This window comes from Patiria miniata, unplaced genomic scaffold (assembly GCF_015706575.1).
Source record: "Patiria miniata isolate m_02_andy unplaced genomic scaffold, ASM1570657v1 HiC_scaffold_27, whole genome shotgun sequence".
NCBI classification, from domain to species: Eukaryota; Metazoa; Echinodermata; class Asteroidea; order Valvatida; family Asterinidae; genus Patiria; species Patiria miniata.
The window spans coordinates 8,004,174-8,025,917 of NW_024037066.1; the positions used below are offsets into that span (position 1 = coordinate 8,004,174).

At 39.0% G+C, this 21,744-nt stretch overlaps 1 protein-coding gene across 1 annotated transcript in view; it reads left to right on the top strand.

The window, feature by feature from the left end:
- LOC119734453 (serine/threonine-protein kinase N2-like) overlaps window positions 1-18,385 on the top strand; it is a 44,504-nt gene extending 26,119 nt beyond the window's left edge. Inside the window, exons 7-20 of the mRNA XM_038207958.1 lie at window positions 575-800; window positions 1,398-1,507; window positions 4,277-4,420; window positions 5,238-5,313; window positions 6,255-6,547; window positions 8,429-8,586; window positions 9,209-9,370; window positions 9,956-10,132; window positions 10,520-10,582; window positions 11,421-11,640; window positions 12,466-12,573; window positions 13,028-13,108; window positions 13,237-13,296; window positions 13,711-18,385. Coding sequence (XP_038063886.1) covers window positions 575-800; window positions 1,398-1,507; window positions 4,277-4,420; window positions 5,238-5,313; window positions 6,255-6,547; window positions 8,429-8,586; window positions 9,209-9,370; window positions 9,956-10,132; window positions 10,520-10,582; window positions 11,421-11,640; window positions 12,466-12,573; window positions 13,028-13,108; window positions 13,237-13,296; window positions 13,711-13,857 — 2,025 coding nt within the window. The 3' untranslated portion in view covers window positions 13,858-18,385. The remainder of the gene's footprint in view (window positions 1-574; window positions 801-1,397; window positions 1,508-4,276; window positions 4,421-5,237; window positions 5,314-6,254; window positions 6,548-8,428; window positions 8,587-9,208; window positions 9,371-9,955; window positions 10,133-10,519; window positions 10,583-11,420; window positions 11,641-12,465; window positions 12,574-13,027; window positions 13,109-13,236; window positions 13,297-13,710) is intronic.
- Window positions 18,386-21,744: the final 3,359 nt, after the last annotated feature.

Here is a 21,744-nt window from a genome sequence, read left to right on the forward strand (position 1 = left end):
TTATTATTATTATTTTATTTCTCGTAATGAAACGAAGCATTCCTCAAAAGCGCCTGAGGGATTGTAGTTTGCAAGCCTGAAGAAAATTGTGGAGCGAAGACAGCGAAGAATTGGGAGGAAACACTAGGATAACTATTCTGGGAAAAACAATCATGGAATCAGGTAGGGACTGAAAACCCCATCCACATGTGGACCAGGGCAGGAATCGAACCTGGGCCAAAGAGGTGAAGGCGAGGACATTTTCCTTTATGTGAGTGTAATTTTGGTGTATGTATGTTTTTTTTTTATAAGAGTCATGGTTTTCTCATTTCAATTCGAAGATGAATTCAACTTTTTATATCTGTTTTTATAGGCCCCGTTGTTGTTGAGCAAATGATTGTTCTGTAACAATATGATTTTCTGGATTCCTACAATACTCATTCTAAAAAGACGTAGAAATGTCATTTTTGAATTATAGCAAAAGTAATCTTGGATTCTCATTTGTTTGTACCCCCATAATGGGGTCATTACGGCGTCAAACAAAATTATGTATTGGGAAGATTGATCACTTTATGTTCACATTGTTTCTCTTCAGTCTTACGGCACCCTCCCTAAACCAGCCGCCCTGACAGGCCGCCTGGAGGTCCGCCTCATGGGCTCCCAAGACCTGCTAGAGACAGTCCCCAACAGGTCCAAGTCAAACTCCTCCTCGGGTGGGGCCTTCAGCCCCGGGGAGAGCAGGGGGCTGCTGAAGGGGAAGACGTCGTTTCACGGCAGGACAGGCAGCCGGTCGTCCAGCACAAGAAGGGATGAATTGTCAAGTAGGTATCATGCCTTGAGCACACCCTATTGAGTGCGCTCTATCTGGTGGTATGAAAGGTTGGCCTTCTTTAAGGATTCTTTCCTTTTTCTTGGACGTTCAGTAGACCCCTTGGGTATGGCGTCATACGGGTATCTGAGCAGAGGTCTTTGTTCCTTTGTGATACGCGAGACTAGACAAGGTGTACTTTCATTTTCGCTGAATTTAAAAACTGTCCTTGTTGAGATCCCACAGTACACTACATTTAAAAGTGACCGTAGGCTTTTCTTGGCGCAAGACATAATTTGGGAGAAGTTTGTGTCACCATGTGAAGTGACTTACTCTGAAAGGGAAGTGATGTTTTGGTCAGTAAGCTATTCCTGTGCAGAGTAGGCCCTTGTACTAATGATGGGTAGAGCATACTGACACAACTGTCAAAGTTCATACCCTGGTTTGCGGGACTACAATTATATTCAGAGTTAAGCAATCCAAGTAATGTGTTTGCAAACCTCTCCCACTCAATGCTTGCATTGTTTTGAGCATCTTTTCACTATCATCTTCAACTTTCAACTTTCGACTTTCAAGGATTAAGTTAATTCCATGTTACGTATTTCTGCAGCTGACATCAGTGCCATCTTAAAACTGGACAACATTCAAGTTGGGCAGACGTCCTTCAAGCCGATCGGTAACCAGTGTTGGAATCAGCGGTTTAGCATAGAACTAGACAAGGTGAGTGTCATGAAGGTTGTGATTAATTGGATGTAAAACTCAGCTCCATCTTTCGCATTTATATTAATGTTTTAAAAACAAACAATAATGCATCTATCGCTTCTCTGCACTTGCTACAAGGGGCTGCAGTAATTATGAACTTCTATAGAAAAAAGCCTCAGATGTTGGCAATTTTATAAAAATTAATCAATTGAAAAATTCCCTGTGAGGCTCTAAACAATAACTTTCAACAAGTTCCGACAAAGAACACAGTATCTAATTTCAAAGTGTGCGTGAAACAGTCTTTCTCATACCTACCGGTACACTTAACTCAAAAAGCTTAGTTTTAAAAAAAGACAACAATTCTATTAACTCCTTATCACTGGAAAAAACCCAGAGGTTATTTACTAGTATTTTGCGGTTCCTTTGGTTCCCCGGTTCTACTCGGTTCCAATATGAGAACTGGAACCGCGAGTCCAATCTTTTTGAGAACCGAGTACCCGCTATGCTTGGTTCCGGCTCCAAAAGAATCGGTGTACATGCAGGGACGTGAACTTGTGCAGTGTATCATTCTGTTGTCAGCCATGTCGGTGGCATGGCGGTCGTCACGGTAAATAGAATCATATGCGAGGAACAGAAAATAAAGTAATAAACGCTAAGCTTGCTATTAATCACACAATATCCATAGTTTCACAGGAAAAAGACACACATTTGAAACCAAATACATAGTGTAACTAGAGGTTGTAGGAACAACCACATGGTGTTGGGCCATGGATTACCGCAAACTTTGCCACACACATCAACTCAAAATATGCATGTTTAAATCCATGTTTGACTTTTCAACATGCCGCCAGAGGGCGCTCTAACGTTTGATGACGTCACCTGTAAAATTGTTGTACAGTACTGCCCAGACACTCGAATCGTTGAAAGCAAGTTCGCATCTTCTGCCAATGTCAATTAATAAGGCACTTCCGGTTTTGACCGGAAGGAAGGGTCACGTGATTTTGCACTTAAAACCAAAAATGAAGACCCTGCAATATTTTATCGATTGCCATAAAAAATAAAATCAAATCTGTAGCAGTTGATTTTATATCGATTTTCAAAGATTAAATATGGAAATCTTTATTTGCTTGTAATATGACACTTGATGACGTCATTGTGACGTCATCGCCAGAAACCTCCAGAGCTATATTTACTCTGCTATATATAGCCACATCTTGATTATAATTATCTCTCACGGTTGATTTTTTAGCAATTGTTTAAGGTTTCAAGGTCTTTTCTTTATAACTTCCGGTCTGATCACGTCATCCATTTTTTTTCGCGCACAGGTCTTTTCTGCATTAAGTTCATCATGTATGTTAGGTTTAAAGCGATTACCGCAAATTTCGCCACATACATCAAGTGATAATGCGTTTTCGACGTTTTTTAAACTGCCGCTAGAGGGCGCTCTAACATTTGATGACGTCACCTGTAATATGTTTGTACAGTACTGCCTAGGCAGTCACTCACATCGTTGAAAGCAAGTTCGCATCTTCTGCCAATTTCAAATAAAAAGGCACTTCCGGTTTCGACCGGAAGGAAGGGTCATGTGATTTTGCACTTAATACCAAAACTGAAGACCCTGCAATATTGTATCGATTGCCATAAAAAACAAAATCAAATCTGTAGCAGTTGATTTTATATTGATTTTCAAAGATTAAATCTAGAAATATTTGATTGCTTGTAATACGATACTTGATGACGTCATTATGACGTCATTACCAGAAAGTTCAAGAGCTATTTTAATTCTGCTATATACAGTCAAATCTTGATTATATCTATCACTGTATATTTTCTAGCAATTTTTGAAGGTTTAAAGGTCTTTTTATTGTAACTTCCGGTCTGATGACGTAATCATTTTTTTTTCGCGCACAGGTGTTGTCTGCATTATGGTCATCATGTACATTAACTTTGAAGCGATTACCGCAAACTTCGCCACAGACATCAAGTGAAAATGCGTTTTTGACGTTTTTTAACCTGCCGCTAGAGGGCGCTCCAACACTTCATGGCGTCACCCATTATTTTTTTTGAAAGGTCAATCCAGGCAGACACTTCAATCGTTTAAAGCAAGTTCATATCTTTTTCCACTTTAAAATTATTAGGCACTTCCGGTTTCGACCGGAAGGAAGGGTCACGTGATTTTACGCGCACAAAATAAAATGAAGATCATGTATTACCATGTCGATTCCCGCAAATTTCAGGTTCCGGTCTCTCACGGTTGATTTTATATGGAATTTCAAAGATTAAATTTATTAAACTTTGAAGTGACGTCATGTGACCCGTGATGACGTCATGATTACGTAATTGCAAAAAAGCACATCTGCGGTAGGTTGTGCATTCATGTATTGACAATTGAAGTTCATATATGTTTTCATTTTGACACACAGTTCTGGAGAAGGAATGTGTATAGAAGAAAAAAAAAACTAAAAACCCTAGCAAAAACAATAGGTTTTGGGCTAAAGCCCAACACCTAATAACATGTATTGCACATTGAAATCCACAGAGCACGGACCTCACAAGGTGACACCATTATCTTTACATGTAATTTCAAGAGCTTATGTTTTTCATTGAATTTTCCGAAAGCCGGTTCTGACTCGGAACCGGTTCTTTTTAGAGAACCGGAACTGGCTCCAGAAATTTTGGAACCGCCCAAACCTATTATTTACAGTGCAATAGAACAGTGATATAACCCTGCTCTTGATGGTATTTGACGTTGTATTTGTAATAAGCCTAGCCTGTTTTCCTCAACAGTCCCGTGAGCTGGAGATCTCTGTACTATACAAGGACTGGCGATCGCTGTGTGCAGTCAAGTTTCTAAGACTGGAGGATTTTCTAGACAACCAAAGACATGGCCTGGTCCTCAACCTGGAACCCGCAGGCATGCTGTTCGCTGAGGTATAGATCAAAACTGTCTTGAGACAGGGAACTAGACTAAGTAGATTTAACTTTCATCTCATCTTTTCTGCTTTAACCAAAATAAGATGGAAAAGTTGAAAGTTGATCAAGTGAAGATCTGTATCACATGACGAGATACTGTACACCCACGGAGGCCTGCAGTAATTTCGGAAGCATTGTGCTAGCTATTGTCCAGAATCGCTGTCATTTATCATTTACTTTGTACTCTGCCTCCACCATTACTGGGGGCCACCTTGAGTAGTGTACATTGATCTATGCCCAGATTGGTCTGTATTTTACAGTTAATAACACCTTTTTATCATTTTATCACTCAACATTTTAGCATGTCAGTGAGAATTAGGGCTGCATCCAAATCAGCTGTCTAGAGCTAGGTCTAGGTCTGCGCCCATTGAAAATACGCGGGGACGCGCTGACAATAGACGTAGCCATGGCTCTGGAAGCCCATTTCAGACAAGGGCTAAGCCTCACAATAAGCTCCGTGCGTAAACAAGAGAGGGCGCTTTCTGACCACTTTTGAGAGTGATGGGGAGGGGGACACACCACGTGTGTGTACTGGTTCGCGCACGTATGACGTGAAGTACGCACGTCTAAGTCCATTTTGAATGTACACAAACCCATGTAGCGTCTGTGCGTGAGCGTTGGGGTCGTCGGCAGTGTGTTCCAATGTCTCAGTTGTCCCCCCCCAAATTTCCCTTTCATGCAAGTGAGGGGGGACTTGTGCACAGAGCCTATACTTATTATAATTTACCTGTGTCCAGCTTTCTTTCTCACATTCAACCATTCCTTATCTCCACAGATCACGTTCTTCAACCCCAGCATCGAAAGGAGAACAAAACTGCAGCGTCAACGAAAGATATTCCCCAAATATAAAGGTAACTTCTTGAAAAATTGTCGGTCTTTCATTGGTGCTTGAGGCTCACATCCAAAGAGTACCCATCTACTCAAGTACTCATTCTATAATAGTTATTTGTCAAACTTGTTTCTGTATGCATTTTGTAGCTGGGTCATTCTATAAATTTGGGGTCCACTGTTTTCTTGTCCCTGTAACAATTGACATGTATAATCCTTGATGTAGTTGTTTTCTAAGAGTGATTATAAATAGCATACTACCTATCCGCCAAAGAAAACAATTATTTGTAGTCATTCTTAATGATACTGGAATGGCAAATGACAACAATTGACATGTATAATCCTTGATGTAGTTGTTTTCTAAGAGTGATTATAAATAGCATACTACCTATCCGCCAAAGAAAACAATTATTTGTAGTCATTCTTAATGATACTGGAATGGCAAATGACAAAGTACTAAGGTAAGAGGGACTGGAATAATGTCACACTTCAGAACCTTACTTTATAGAATGACTTACCTGCTTGAAGCTTTACTTGGTGTCTTCAGTTTGTTTGTATTGATAATTTGTTTGAAAATCAGTGTGAGAAATCTTTCTTCAGAGTCCATTGCACAAGGATTTTGAAACGTTCCAATCGTCAGGGTTTTTATCAGTAATCTCATATTTTGTTTTTGAAACGTGAGCTACATATTCAACATTTATCATAATAGGATTGAATGATATCTGTGTGGTACAAGGAACTACATGCAACACAAGTAACAGAATAGTGTTATTTTCTTTTAGTGTCAATAGTGCCATGCTGCATGTAAAGATAAGGATATCCATTACAGTTTTTTCAATGACATTGCATGCAAAAACTTCCTGCAAGCCAACCAGATGGAGATCAGTTGTATAGACAATTCGAAAAATTCTTGCCACATATTGTAAATAAGTTGTATAATATTTTTGCCTTTTTCTGGTGACAGGCAAGAACTTCCTGCGTGCCAACCAGATGAACATCAATGTGGCGACCTGGGGCCGCTTGATGAAGCGGGCCATCCCGCCAACCTGTACCTCCCCGACCACCCTCAGCCCGCAGGGCCTCCCCACCGTGCCCCCCTCGCTACCCCCGCCGGTCAGGGAACGGCCCTCGATCCCCATCCAGAGGCTAAGCTTTGAGGGGGAGCTGCCAGAGATCACAGACCGGGGGGCTCCATCGCCCAAGAAGACCAATGGGGACCAGGGGGGAAAGCGGAGGATACCCGAACACGAAGTCGAGGTGAGGCTAACTGATCAACCTTCTTCAAATTCTTATTCTGAATCTTCCCAAAATCCTCCACTGTGCATCAAATTACAGAAGATTTAGGGGAGGTTTTGTTTAGGGTCCAATGTCTGACTCAAGTTGTATGTGAGTTTGATTCAAAGAGAGATCATGGGGCTTGTGTTCCGTGGACAAAACCATTACTTCAGCTGACCCTCTCCACCCAGGAGCACAGATGGGTACCTGCGATGGGTAGATTGGGTAGACTGCACCGATCAAAGCCGTGCTCTCCCTTCCTCCAAAAAAAAAAAAAAACTCTAGAGATTTGAAGGATCTCGGAGAGTAGGGGTGATATTAGATTATTTCCTGTATATAATGTCCGAGAGTGTGTGAGAAATATTTACAAATTTTGTTTTGAATTTGAGTCATTGTCTTTGTATTGGCCATAGCCAGTTTTAAGTTAAAACAAAATCTAATCTGGGATATGTTCTAAGATTTGTAGGTGTGAGGCAGATTTAGGGTAGGTTTTTTAGAGAGTAGAAAAAGTCTTTTTATTTTTTCATTAATTAAAAAAAAAGTACTGTTTTAAGGCCGGTTACTTCCCCCCAAGTTCAGTCATCGAAACATCTGTACGAACAGGAAGAGACACATGAGAGTAAACTTGGAAAAAAGTCTACAGGAAATATTACAGGATGTTCACACAAGCAAAACACCAACATGTAGTGTTCACTGGAAGAGAGGAGTGTTGGCTGGTTTTCCTGTGGTGCTGTTTCCTCAATACACTCTACTGTACAGGTACAAATGCACCTGTAATATTCTAGTTAACAGAAGAAACTGCCTCTGGCTTCATGTATTGCTACACACACCACACATTTTAGGAGGACGACAATACGGAATGCAGGCATTGATGGCTGTTGTCACTGAATGTTTGTTCCTGTATCTTTTGGGATCTCGATCGGTGTTGTCGTTTTCTCTACTTGCTTGTATAAGATGTGTACATGTGGACAGCAAGTATGGTTGGGTTGTGGTAGAGTTTGTGTTTGATGAACAGTTGTTCTTCGTTGATTAAGATGTTTCTTCAGTTGACTTGTTGGCCTCTTGACCTGTTGTGGGTAAGTACAATGTAGAGATCTGTCCTCTTGAACACTGAGAGAGTCAAGAAGATGAGATATTTTCTTACACTTGCTAATTTGATGTAACCTCACAGTAGTTGAGCATCGAAGTGGCTTTGTGTGGTCATATATGTCATGAAGTGTATAGTTTAATTTTTTTTTCATATGTTTGTAGTTATTTTGGTGTGTCTAATAGAAATCACTTGAAAATATGACATGCGGGACTAGGTGGTGGATCATGATCGAACTAAAGAAAAGAACTATTGAAACTTCTGTACAGATTGACATGTATGGTACATGTATGAATAACAAAGGCATATAGGATCATTTACATTTATACCAAAAGTAACCTACCAAATTATGATTAAAAACCTTACTTGGATTAAAGATTGTACTGGCACTAAACTCCCGTGAAATATTCCATCTGGCTTACTGTCATTTAGAAGAAATCAAGAAATGTAGGTGATTTCCAACGATCAGTCAATTGACTATTTTTTTGGAATAAAGAGTGCAATTGACGAAGTTGTGTTTTATGATCAAAAGGTTGTGCATGGGTTTTCACTGTTTTCTCAAAAAGTGTAATATCCACTGAGCTGAAACTTTAACAAGTTAAGTTTTGAATACTCTTCTTTGGATTTTGAGTGGTGTTATTATTATATGAAACAAGCAGAATGCATAAAAAGCATATGATGCTATCTATATGCCTTTAATAAATGTAACGTGTTTTGTCAATAGTCATGAAACAATTTTCCCTCAATGTACAACTTTTGTTTTTTTCAATATTCAGGATGCGCTGTCAGCGTTTGACTTTCTGGGTAGTCCGGGTCCCAGCTCGGCGGCCCCTACGCCAGACCTACCAAAGTCCGAGTCCAGACCGATTGTTCCTCAGGCCTCCACGCCGGTCTCACCACCGGCCAGTGTGCCAGCTCAGCCACATGACATCAGGTACGCCAAGTTTGCTGGGAAAAAAAAACAATATTAAGCACTGGTTCTGACCGGTTTGAACATGTCAGGACCAGTTTTGACAAGTTATGCAGGAAAAGGACTTGCTTTATCAACCGCCCTGAATCCTTCAAAATCCTCTTTGCCAAAGTGGAGGAATTTGGAGGATTGAGGTTACAGGGCAAAAGTGCGTTACTGATTTTGTAGGATGCACTTTGTCAAGGTCTTGGGCTTGACCTTGTGTTGTTTTTGCTTAGCCATGCATAAATATAGGCCTGGATTATGCTTGAAATCCTCCGCACTGCTCCAGGATGTCACTGGCCAAGCCTCAACATATTGACAGTCACTGCTGCTGGATTTTGCAGGATTCAGGCAGTGGTCACCCCTCTTCGGACCATATTCAAGAAATAATGGAGGAATTTACAGGATTGAGGCTATGCTATTTTTCCATGAGGCCAATTGGAAGATTTTGCAGGATTGAGGCTACATCCTTGCAAAAAGGCCCAAGGAGTTAGGGTTAACCTACATAATGACTGAGCCTGCTTAGGATTGTTTGCTTATCAATAGTCAAGACCACTCAATCAATGAGTTACATGTACGATGATGTTCTCATTTACTTTGATAGCTCCAATAACTTCCTGACCATGGATAACTTCCGCTGCATCAGCGTGCTGGGCCGTGGCCACTTTGGCAAGGTGCTCCTGGCCGAGTACAAGAACACGGGTGAGCTGTTTGCCATCAAGGCACTCAAGAAGGGCGACATCATCGCAAGAGAAGAAGTGGAGAGGTGAGAAAACTTGAGGGCTATTCCTATTGAGAAATCCACTCCCCTTACGGAGGGGGACATTATGTTTGGTAAATGGTTGGAAATTTACTGATGTTAAGTCAACTTTTTGTCATTTTGTCTGGGCTGTTTTGGTTCCTAACTTTACCCTCTGTGCTTGGCAGTCAAAGTAAAATACTTTGAAATAGGCCTTACATTTTGAGTTTTGAATTCGTGAAAATGAAAGATGTCAATTTTTTTTCCTTAAAAACACTTTTATTTCACAATTTGTATACTATTTGTAAAAATATGTGTAGTAAATATATCAAAGGTTACAAATATCAATAAATCTGAAAATTGAAAAAAAATCACCCCCATTCATTTAAAAAAAAAAATTTCTCCAGAGTGCCTAAACTGAGTGATATGTATGAAAAGGAGCAAATTGTGCCCTTCAATACATGTGACAAACTAATAATAAGTTAAAAACTGTTTCTTAAGGCTGACTTCTGGAATCTGGTTACAAATGAACTCTAGATTTTTTTCCCAGTTTATCACGTTTATTTGTATCCCATTTGTCTACGTATTCCCATTTGATTGTTATCCTTGCAGCCTGATGTGTGAGAAGCGAATCTTTGAGACAGCCAACAGCATGCGGCACCCGTTCCTGGTCAACCTCTTTGCCTGCTTCCAGACTGAGGCCCATGTCTGCTTCGTCATGGAGTATGCCATCGGCGGTGACCTCATGATGCACATACACACGGACGTCTTCTCCGAGCCTAGGACAGTGTGAGTTTATTAACCAGTTCGTGCCGGGTTTATTTTTGCTCAAAATTTTGATTTTTGAAAAAGGCAAAATATAGCAGCCAACTTCTGATATACAACCAAACGCCAAAAATACTGATTCGCAAGAGTCATTTCAACAGATATTTCTTGCCGAAACCTCATATTGTTCAACACTCTGGGGTGTGCAACAGAGCGTTGGTCTCTATAAGGTCTCTATCATATATGTCGCATTAGAGACCAATCTTTGCACGTGATCACCATAAACTCCCAGAGACGCATTCCTGGCTTAGGTTTTACTGAGTTATTTAATCTCAATTTATTTGTGTTGTCCTTTGTTGGCCCTTAAAGTGTATGCTTTATGTGACTTGTTGCAATTTCTCTCTGTTGTAGATTCTACACGGCGTGTGTGGTACTGGGCTTGCAGTATCTCCATGAAAACAACATAGTGTACAGGTTGGTCAATTGTAAATCTTAACAGTCGTAAAATACTCAATTTTTTTTTTAGCACTGCATATCTCAAGTAAGTTAAAATTACACTGTATATATCAATCATGTCATTTTCTGGATAGAAATTTTGGCACACTTCGGTTTAAATTTTGCTCCAAATTTTGACATTAGAAACGGACAGAATAGGTTGGTTGGCTGTGTGATGTTGTACAATGCCTGAATAAATCCTTGTCATCTGATTGGTGGGTCGTTGATCATTTGTCATTGAATCTTTTTGTCCCATCTGATCAAGCAGATGACAAGGATTTATTCAGGTGTTCAATAAAACAAGTATTGAATGTTTCTCGCTCGAGCAATGGAAAGAATAATGTGGGGGATAGAATGTTCCATTCCACTCAGCTTTGCCTTGTGGAAAGGAACATTCTATTAGTCTTGTATCGCATCTAACCATCCTGCCTGTTACACTGTGTTAACTAACGCACCAAACCGCCCCACCACTGTATTGCTTTACTGATTCATCAGGGAGTTAATACAATGTAATACAATGTAACACAATGTAATACAATGTAATACAATGTAATACAATGTGACACAATGTACTACAATGTAATACAATGTGACACAATGTAATACAATGTACTACAATGTACTACAATGTAACACAATGTAATACAATGTAATACAATGTAATACAATGTGACACAATGTACTACAATGTAATACAATGTGACACAATGTAATACAATGTAATACAATGTGACGCAATGTAATACAATGTAATACAATATAGTACAGGTGCTAATGTGTTCAACACCATCATTTTTTCCCCTTTTCATTTTAACAGAGATTTGAAACTAGACAACCTTCTCCTAGACCAGGAGGGCTTCTTGAAGATCGCTGATTTTGGCTTGTGTAAGGAAGGCATGGGCTTCGGGGACCGGACCAGCACGTTCTGTGGCACGCCCGAGTTCCTCGCCCCGGAGGTACTGACGGAACCGTCCTACACCAGGGCTGTGGACTGGTGGGGGCTTGGAGTCCTCATATTTGAAATGCTGGTTGGAGAGGTGAGTCAGGGAACCATACTTCTTATTATTTCAAGTCTTGTATTTGAATCCATCCCAAGTCCATCACAAGTCCAGTCATAAGTGACCGCAAGTCCAGTCACAAATAATCACAAGTCCTTTCAAGTTTTCGCATGTAACAGGGGCTGAACAATAACAAAGGAATCCTTTTGTCAGAGTTCCTTTGAATAGCTTGTGACTTAATTAGGAACTAAATGACTTGTGATGACTTGTGATGACTTGTGATGACTTGTGATGGACTTGTGATGACTTGTGATGACTTGTGAGGACTTGTGAGGACTTGTGAGGACTTGTGATGGACTTGTGATGACTTGTGAGGACTTGTGATGGACTTGTGAGGACGTATGATGGACACGACCACAACACTTTGATTTCCAAGGTTAATGACTGCCAAAGCTGACAAACTTTCGCAGGGTTCAGCATTATAAAGGCAAGCTGTCCATAGCTTATTAAAGAAAAACAATCAAAGTTGGCACGTGTTGGGCACAAAGAAATTCCTCGTTTTTTCCAGGAATCTTAAGCCAGTCTTTGCTGTAGAAAAGCACTGTGCGATAAGTTCTGTAATACGCATGTGGACCTCGCTAATGCAACACTGCATGTTCCAGATGTGCACATATACATGGATGTTGATGGTGTCACACATTATTTATGGCCGTCATACATTATTCATGGCAGTCATACATTATTCATGGCCATGATTGGCCAAACATCATAGGGGCAGGGCTTACTAGATTGGTCTATTGACCATGCAATGCTTCAAATCTTACATAGTTTTTGTTTCAACTAATTTGTTTCCCTCCCATGCAGTCTCCTTTCCCTGGTGATGATGAAGAGGAAGTCTTTGACAGCATCGTCAACGATGAAGTCCGTTACCCACGATTCCTCTCAACGGAAGCCATCGCCATCATGAGAAGGGTGAGTGATACAACCATGATGTGTAAGGCTCTAATGCACAACCATGTGAGGGCGGTGTAATAGAACGATGCATTAAAAGCCCCCCACACTTTGTACCTGACGGACTGACTGACAGCCAGCCATGCATTAATATAGGCCTGGATTAGGCTTGAAATCATCCGTACTGCTCCAGGATGTCACTGGCCAAGCCTCAACATATTGACAGTCACTGCCGCAGTATTCAGGCAGTGGTCACCCCTCCACAGACCATATTCAAGAAATAATGGAGGAATTTGCAGAATTGAGGCTATATGCTATTTTTACCATGAGGCCAATTAGAGGATTTTGCAGGATTGAGGCTACATTCTAGCAAAAAGGCCTAGGGAGTTAGGGTTAACACAACATTGCAGACAGGACAACAGATATTTCCCTTTTGAGGACTGCATTTAAGTATTTTGTATTTGTTCGTTGACAGTTACTAAGGCGTAACCCAGAGAGGCGGCTTGGCTCCAGTAGACGAGACGCTGAGGACGTCAAGAAACAGGCATTCTTCAGAGTAAGCAGTCAATATCTTTCACTTGTGTTTGAGTTTCTCCAGTATTATAATGAGATAATATTTATATTATTGATATAATAGTTATGTTTTATTTATATCTTTATACGAAATTTCTTTTTTTCTTTCAGAATGTGAAATGGGAGGAGCTGTTGATGCGAAAATCACCGCCGCCTTTTGCACCAAATATAGTGAGTCTGCTTCAGAATTCATTCATTTTTTCAGAATTCATTCTTCATGAAAATAACAAAAGACACCTGTTATTATGGCCACTGGGCATTAGTTCTATTGGATTAATGTTCGTGTGTCCTTGAACAAGACAACTTATTGCAATATTTTTACTTTGTGGCCCCAACTTAATTGAGTGAGAACATTTATTGTCGAGAGTGAATACAATTTGTAACCCTTCAGTCTATGTTCTGCCGTATGTCGGCCTGCCTGTTGCTGCCTGTACCACCCTGAACAACCCCAGCTCTGTGTAGATTCATGAATTCATCAGGGAATAAATGCAATGTTACTTTGATTCCTCAACCACTGTTTACAATAAAATTTACGGCACTGACTATTTTTAGTTTTGATTCACTTGTTTTTTTTCTTCCTTGTAGGCCCATCCGGAAGACGTCAGTAACTTTGACGAGGAGTTTACTCAAGAACGTCCCATCCTAACCCCGCCGGCCCGCGATCCTCGCTCCATCACTGAGGATGAGCAGGACTACTTCAAGGACTTCAATTACATAGCCGACTGGTGTTGAGGCTTGCTCTAGCCCCCTCGTGTGGCAAATTTCCTGGTAGGATTAAAGTACAGAAATGTGGACAGCGCCCTCAGTTGACAGGATTTTGCCAATTGTGGATTCATGCCAGTGTGGGATGTGACGCTTCAGGGAAGTTCGTCTTCTGGATGGTGGCAGTTTCGAATGCTGCCCTCTGTTGGCAATATTATGTCAGTCTGCGACTGCCTGGATGCAAATGCATTTATGTGGTCAATGTGCACACTGCCCTCTATTGACAGGTTTCCACCAGTTGCCTGAACAAGACATCGAGGAGTTATACTTTCCTCAATATGTTTGAAGCATATAAACAATCAGAGGAAATTCAAATGACTTCTGCTGCGACATTCTGTACAGGATGGAATCGTATGATGACAGCGCCCTCCAGTGGTAGCTGTCCTCCTCAGTACCTCAGCCTAACGGTGATCTCCTTTAAATGGGAACTGTTAAATTGACTGCAGCAGTGAAAAACACTACAAAGTCACATAAGACACATGTAGCATCCCTAGCACCGTCAGCCATGCAGACTATCGGGGATATGCCAAACTTTCCGCTACACACAGTGGTGTAAAGCCTGTGCGTGTTGCCAAACAGCGCCCTCTGTTGAGGGGACTGGCACTCTGGCCAATACCACCGTTGATGACAACACTTAATCAGTATTTTTGTAAACTGGCTGTGGTTTGTGTCTTCAAAAATATCTGCTCTGACAAAACTTGTCACAGCTGTTGCGCCATATTCAAGTTGGGTAGCCGCTGAACCTTGATCATGCATTGCAGTCTTTTAATCTTGTTACTTCCTGTGTGTTATAGAACATGCATTGCAAGTCCACCTCAAAAACCTGCAAGTTTTTACGGGAATTCAGTACATCCAGGCACTATCTACAAATTGTGTAACATCTTTTTTTTTTGCATTTATTTTGTGTCTTTAATGGGTTCTTAAAAAAAAAGCATTTCAATTTATAACATACTGAAAATATTTCGAGTTGATGACTATAAAAAACAAATGAGAAATTTTGACCTTGTCCTCTGTTTAATTGATCATGCAGATAAGACTTTGGTAAATTCTAACATGGGAGTCTGTGACTAGACTAGTCAGTGTTTGATACCAAGACGTTCGCATAAAAAGTGAACGTGGACTGGTGAGAATTGCTTGCTCTATCGCTAGGAAAAATCCTCCAATATCCTTCGCTGTATAGAAAGCAGTGGCACTATCTGTGTACTTAAAAACTTTCAAGGCGACGTCAAACCTCATGAAGAGCAATAGTGGTTGGGCTGTACGTTCCTCAATCCTGCAAAATCCTAACCCAAGGGAGTTTGAAAGATTTTGTAGGGTTAGGGGTCGTGTGCTCTCAGCCTGTTGATGTGGCTGATATGCGATAGTTTCATAGCTGTACCGTGAATGCAGATAAAAACATGATATTGTCCTGAAGTTTATTTATAATCTGGGTACTGGTTTTTTTTTTTTAACCTTTGCTACATCAGGGTGCAACTGGCCCCTTTTTGGCACCACATGTGAACTGTAGTTCAAACACTACTTTTGCAGTGGGCCATTTTGATGCGATAGATGGATTTGAATAAACGCATTTTTTTTATCCGCTTAAGCCCTACGGAAAGAAGTGTAAACATTTACTAGACATTTTTGAGTTTGTAAATTGAGTGGTATACCATTTTATTTAAGGGCATTAGTCTCATAGCCTTAGATATTTTTCCCTTCCATATTGAGTATTTAGCTGGGTCAAAGGTTACAAAAAGGTCATCCAGAGGTCACGAGCGAACATGATCACAAAAGTAGACCGAAGTAAGGTTTTGTAACCCAAAATTTTATCGAACAGCTTTTCCGCTTTAACTGCAAGTTTGGAAATGAATGAAACTGCTGCAAACTGCTTACTGACTGGATTGACCTGAAATGTACAAATCAAAAAAGTGTGAGGGCTTAACGTTTCAATCCTAGCCTACAAGCCTACCTATCCTCAATGGTATTGCATTTAGCTTGATTCCTTCTGGCTAAGGCAGTTTATTTAATCAAAAGAGTTACGGAGACCACTCAGAAATATTGCAATAGATTTGGAGTAAAAGAAGATCAGGTCATGAATGCAAGTTAAAGATCTGACATGTACACATGCCTAGATACACTCTTTTCGAACAACAAAATGTTTCTTTTAATGTTGCTTTAAAAAAAAAACCTTTTATGCATTTATGTTGAGCGGTTCAACTGTTGACAACCCAGCATACCGTACATAAAAATCTTAATGCATATTGGGTGATACTTTAAAAAAAATTAAAATAACCTTTGACCTCTACCTTCCAGCAATAGTGATGACATCATTGTCCTATAAATAGCTACCTGTAAATTAATGTAGGGAAGTTTAAAAACTAATCCGATGTGTAAATAGTCTATTAAATTCTGAGTTTATATTGATTGTATTCAGATGTGCTGATATTGATAACAAATCGGGATTTTTTTTTGTTTTGTTAAATAATGGTGCGATGTTAACATCACATATGGGTGTGTATTCACTGTTTAGTCATTTAAGTATTGGTCTACAAATCCACATTATGCTTTTATTACAAGCCTTATTGTTGTTGAATCTGAGTTGAATTTTCTAGTATCTGATATGGTGCAATCTTAGGAGACTTTTTTTTCATCGAAAAAGTGTCATTGGTTCCTTTTCGGGAAATTGTGGGCAGTTAATGAATTCATTCGAGAAGTACATGACCCATTCCAAAATGAATGATACAAATAGCTATTTTGAATTTTCGCTAAATTGATCAGTGTAATATCTCGGAGCTCCATTTGATGAAATTTTCCAAGATGAATTATGAAAATTGATACTTGAATTTTTCTCTAAATTGATCAGTAGCGCCATTCGATGAAATTGTTCATTAATTTATTTGATCATAATATCCTTTGTTTTGCCTGAACAAGAATCGGGTGGAAATAGTTTGGCATCGACATTTGTATTTTTTAATGGATAAAATTACTTGTAAAGAATGTGCTTTTTATATGCAAAACCAGTGTGTGAAAAAAACTGTCTTTGCAAGGTTTAATGTGTGTCAATCGTTGCTCTCAAGTCTGATGCCATGGTGCACTTAAGGTGTCAAAACAAACAGAGCGACACGGGGAACTGTACCAGTCCCCAACTTAAGTTGGATCCATTTTGGAGCAGTCTCGGTGTTGTCTGTGGCAATCTGCGGCTGTGACTATAACATTGGGGACATTGTGCATAGCCACACTTTTTTCCACAGCCTTAGACACCTTTTAGGCAGGTGCCTGTGCCAAAGTTGTACCCTCAGTGGAAAAATCAGGTCGGGACACCAGACTAATCAAAGCCACTGTCACAGCCTTGTTTGTAGACACAGCCCCTCCATGTCTGTTCCTTCCTGGGAGTATTTTTTTTTATGACCCTGTATCTTGTGTCATCAAATCCCAAAATTACACTTATTAATTTGTTACTGTAAATACAAGTGTGAAATTATTTTGTATTTGTTATTTTGGCGTATCTTATTGTCTCTGCAGTTAGAGATGCATTTCTCTTTAATCCCCTAAGTATATTTGTTTATTTTACCTGGTATAATGAGACATTCTGAGTAGTCACCTGTCCGTTCTTTCCCCCACAAATTTTAGTACATAATCCATGTATTAAATCTAGGTTGAAGTTTTTTTTTCCAAAAGCATTTCAAAAGCATTCATGTAGAAACTATTTCTTTTAAAATTGTATTATTTAAAAGTTGAATGATCCCCACCGAAAATCAGACGTAGATTTAGCCAGGAAATATGGAGCAAGTTATGGAGTGTTTGCTTTATTCTACAAGGTTGGTTTCTTCCTTTGGGTGACCTATTTTTGTTGTTATTAGTTGAAATTTTTGTCAAGTAGACACAAATATCATCTAATAAATAGTTTGTTGGCGGTACCCGCTGTTATAATGATTCGAACCGGGTAAAAACCCCCAGCAAGTTTGGTGTTCGAGTGGTAAGGCGTCTACACTAGTAATCAAAGGTCGTGGGTTCGAGTCCCACTCAAGTTAGCTTGTGAAATTTCCTCACTAGTTGTGTATACATGTACCCAGGATACAGTTTTTATAATAAAATACGTCCGATCAAGGTATATTTTGTGTGTTCAAATAATGATGCTATGATAAAAATCATACTCAAGAACCAGTGGTCCCTGGTCTGCCAAATTTGTTGCTATAATGTCTCTCCAAAAGCAAATAATATAAAATAAGGAATGTTTGCTGTTCTGTGACCATCCATAAATGATTGTTGCCACTCAGCTTCTTGTCGACATTTTCCTGTCCAGCTACTTGCTGTCTGCCACACTATTCAGGTCGTTTTAATTGGAGAGGAGGCTGCTTTTTCGGTGATAATCAATTCAATCTTCATTGTATTTTGGGAGACCTCAAACTTTTTCTGTATATATCCGTAGTATTATTCTTAATCGGCTCACACTGTCCTATTGTGCTTGGCATACAGACTGGTGTACAATAAAACAATATTTTTGTTGAAAGAACTGTAATTTTGTTGGATTTTGGACATTAATGTACATGTACTCACAAGACCTGTTATCTCCAGGCCCTATTTCATACCCGCTTTATATTTGGAACTGCCATTATTATTGAAAAGGTGGGGACGCTGTAATTACAATGGTCGTGAAAACACGTAATGCAAGTTGGAAATAACAACACCAACTACACGATATAAATCCATTATTAGCAAATTGCGGTATCGAATCAGGATACAGGAAAAAAGTTTCCTATCCAGGGCTTACTATTGGAAACGAGGTTGGAAATAAAGTAAGCACTGGGGACGAGGTTGGACCTGGCGGTGTATTACAAAATGACGTCGCTACAGCGCCCTCATCCGTTTAAAAACATATTCTCACGCCGCAATCTCATATAGTTTCAGAGTGACCGTTTTAGCTGAATTGCAAAACGAGTTTGACGGAATATTAAGCAGAATGATTTCTTAGCAGATTTCTATCAGAATTCTGTAAAATTGGTGATCTGACAGAAACTTATTGCATATTTGAAAAATATAGCTGATTAGTTTTGAAAAAGCTTTAATTTAAGGTTCCCTAACGTGTTTTTCAAGGGTTTTTTTGTTTGTTTTACAGGAAGTTTTGTCGTTTTTGTTTTTAGAAAATTTTACATCTGCATGTATTTGTGTCTACAATGTATTTCGTGTAATAGGTGATTTAGCAGATTTTTGTTTAATCTAGCAGAATTTTGCCATTGCCTTACGGTCACCATGTATAGTTTTGTAAAATTACAACTGCTAGTGTTGATGTCAAATAATAGATTCAAAAGACTGCAATAAGAATTTTAAATTGTGGTATCCGAACACCGTAATAACAACAACATGGGGTTAAACTCTTGATGAGTTTTTATTGTTGACAAGATCATAAAATTCTAATACAGGAATAAAAATGTTCTAATAATTAGTCTACCTATCTAAGGGTTTCACAATTCACATGAGAGACAATAATTAAACTAGTACAAGTGTCATCAAAAACTGCGATAATCCAAACGTTGCAAGTCGACCATAGCACACACTATACATAGCCCAGCTAGTTTGTTACTTGTTGGATGTACAATCAAGTTCATGTGCACAATGAATGAGACTGATGCACATATTCTGATGAACAATGTTGCACGTTTACAATGTACATGTACATGTAGGCTACAATCAAATAACATACGTCAATTTGCAAATTTATACTCACTCTCTTTTCAGCTATATTTTAAGGCTTGAATAAATTATCAATTTACAAATGTATAATTTAAATAATTAAAAATCCCAACTTACAATTTTCAAATCTTTTGAATGCAACATAAGAATACGAAATTATCAATTTAAATATGTTCAGAATATCACATAACTCATGACGTCTGCTGAATATCACTCTAGATCCTGAGATCCTTGAACATTAAGTAACTATTTTTCCTTTACCTTTGACCTTGACCCTTAACCTTTAGACTCTCATTCCACACCAAAGATGACATTTTAAAGTTTCATACAAAGTGCTGTAATTAAACCAAACTCACATTTTTCCAGGAATCCTCCAACATACTCACTGGCACATGAGCTGTAATACTGCCCTATGATTGGTATTAGCGCCCTATGAGCGGTAATAGTGCCCTAACTTGAGAGCGATAATAGTGCCCTGTGAGCAGTATTATCACCCTATGAACGGTTACAGTGCCCTATGAGCAGTAATAGTGCCTTATGAGCAAAAATAGTGCCCTATGAGCAGTAATATTGCCCTATGAGCAGTTATAGTGCCCTATGAGCAGTAATAGTGCCCTATGAGCGGTAATAGTGCCCTATGAGCGGTAATAGTGCCCTATGAGCGGTAATAGTGCCGTAAGAGCGGTAATAGTGACTGGGCCCTACCTTCCTTAATTCGGATTGTAAAGGATGTAGAGGATTTGGTTAAAAAGCTGCAATCAGAAACGAGGGTGTCTTTCACAAACGAAAATCCGAATTGCACATTTCCAATTACATGTAGTATTGAGTGTAAAATCTGAACATGTTTGGAATGTTTTCTTGATAAATCTTTTCAGACACACAGAATCACAAATGTATATGAACCTCAGGAAAACATAAATACATTGCACAACATTTCAATTGGGTAAAGTATTTCAATCAAACTGGACACAATAGACGCATTAAATAAACACGAGAAGCTTAAATAAACATATTAACCCTTATCCAAACCAAAAAATATACACCACCTACGAACTCAACTTGAACCTCAACATGTGCCATCTCCACTAAAACTGCTTTCTAAAATTCACCAAAGATAATAAATTGAACTCTTAAAATGATCACAGCCACATGACACTGACAATCAGGATATTTTGCACAATTCAAAATTACAGTAGCTTTACCGAATTTAACATGTAAACTCTGTACACCATTTATTTTAAGTTTGGAAGCAAGTTGCGTTCAAATTGATTCAGTTAACGTTTTTCTTTGCTCTGACAAGCAAATTTCAATGTAGGTTTTTCTCATTAAAAAGAAATCATTTGGAGGTTCTAGTCCCTACTTTATTAATTAAACTGTGGGCACAAGGGAATATTGAATCATTTCTATATTTCAACAAATTACGTTTGATTTTATGGTTGCATAATTACTGGCCGTATCACAGTTGTTGCTAAAATTACAGACATTAGTCAAAGCACACAAGAACTACCAGTACTGTAAAAGAAAGTAAAATGCTTTAAACTTCTCTGACAATTCAAAAACAAACAATTACATGCACATGTATTATAAATGTACATCCCATTCAGATTTATGTTACTATACATGTACTGTACATGCAGCTCACACAATGTTTACATGCGCACGTAACAACATGTCTTTTTAAGAGTCAATGGGCGATTTGTCCCTTCTAAAAATTGATTAAATTGCACATTTATCCATAAACGATTTGCTTCAATATATTTTTGGTCAATCGATAATCAAAGTACATGCCTACAACATTTTTCATTCCTGTCTACAAGTATAGGTGTATAGTTATAAACGTTACCGATTCACCATGGTAATAATTAATAATTATTTATCTTCACTTCACATAGGACCACATTTGAACTTTTGTTAATTGATGTTCTAGAGCACTTTTAGAATGTAACCCTAGAAACGCATGCATGATTTGTCTGAAATCAGACATTTTATGGACTTAGTTTAATTGTTTTAATTGATGCAAATCAGCACAACAGCGTGTTTCTTACTGCAGAGGAATAACACCTTAATGGGTCCCGAGTCCAAACTTTTTGCTCATTTTTGCAGCAGAAAGATAAAGTGTTAAGGAAATTTGAAGGTTACTGCTTGCACGTGACAAAAAATTAAAAAAGCACACTCATGCGATCAAAC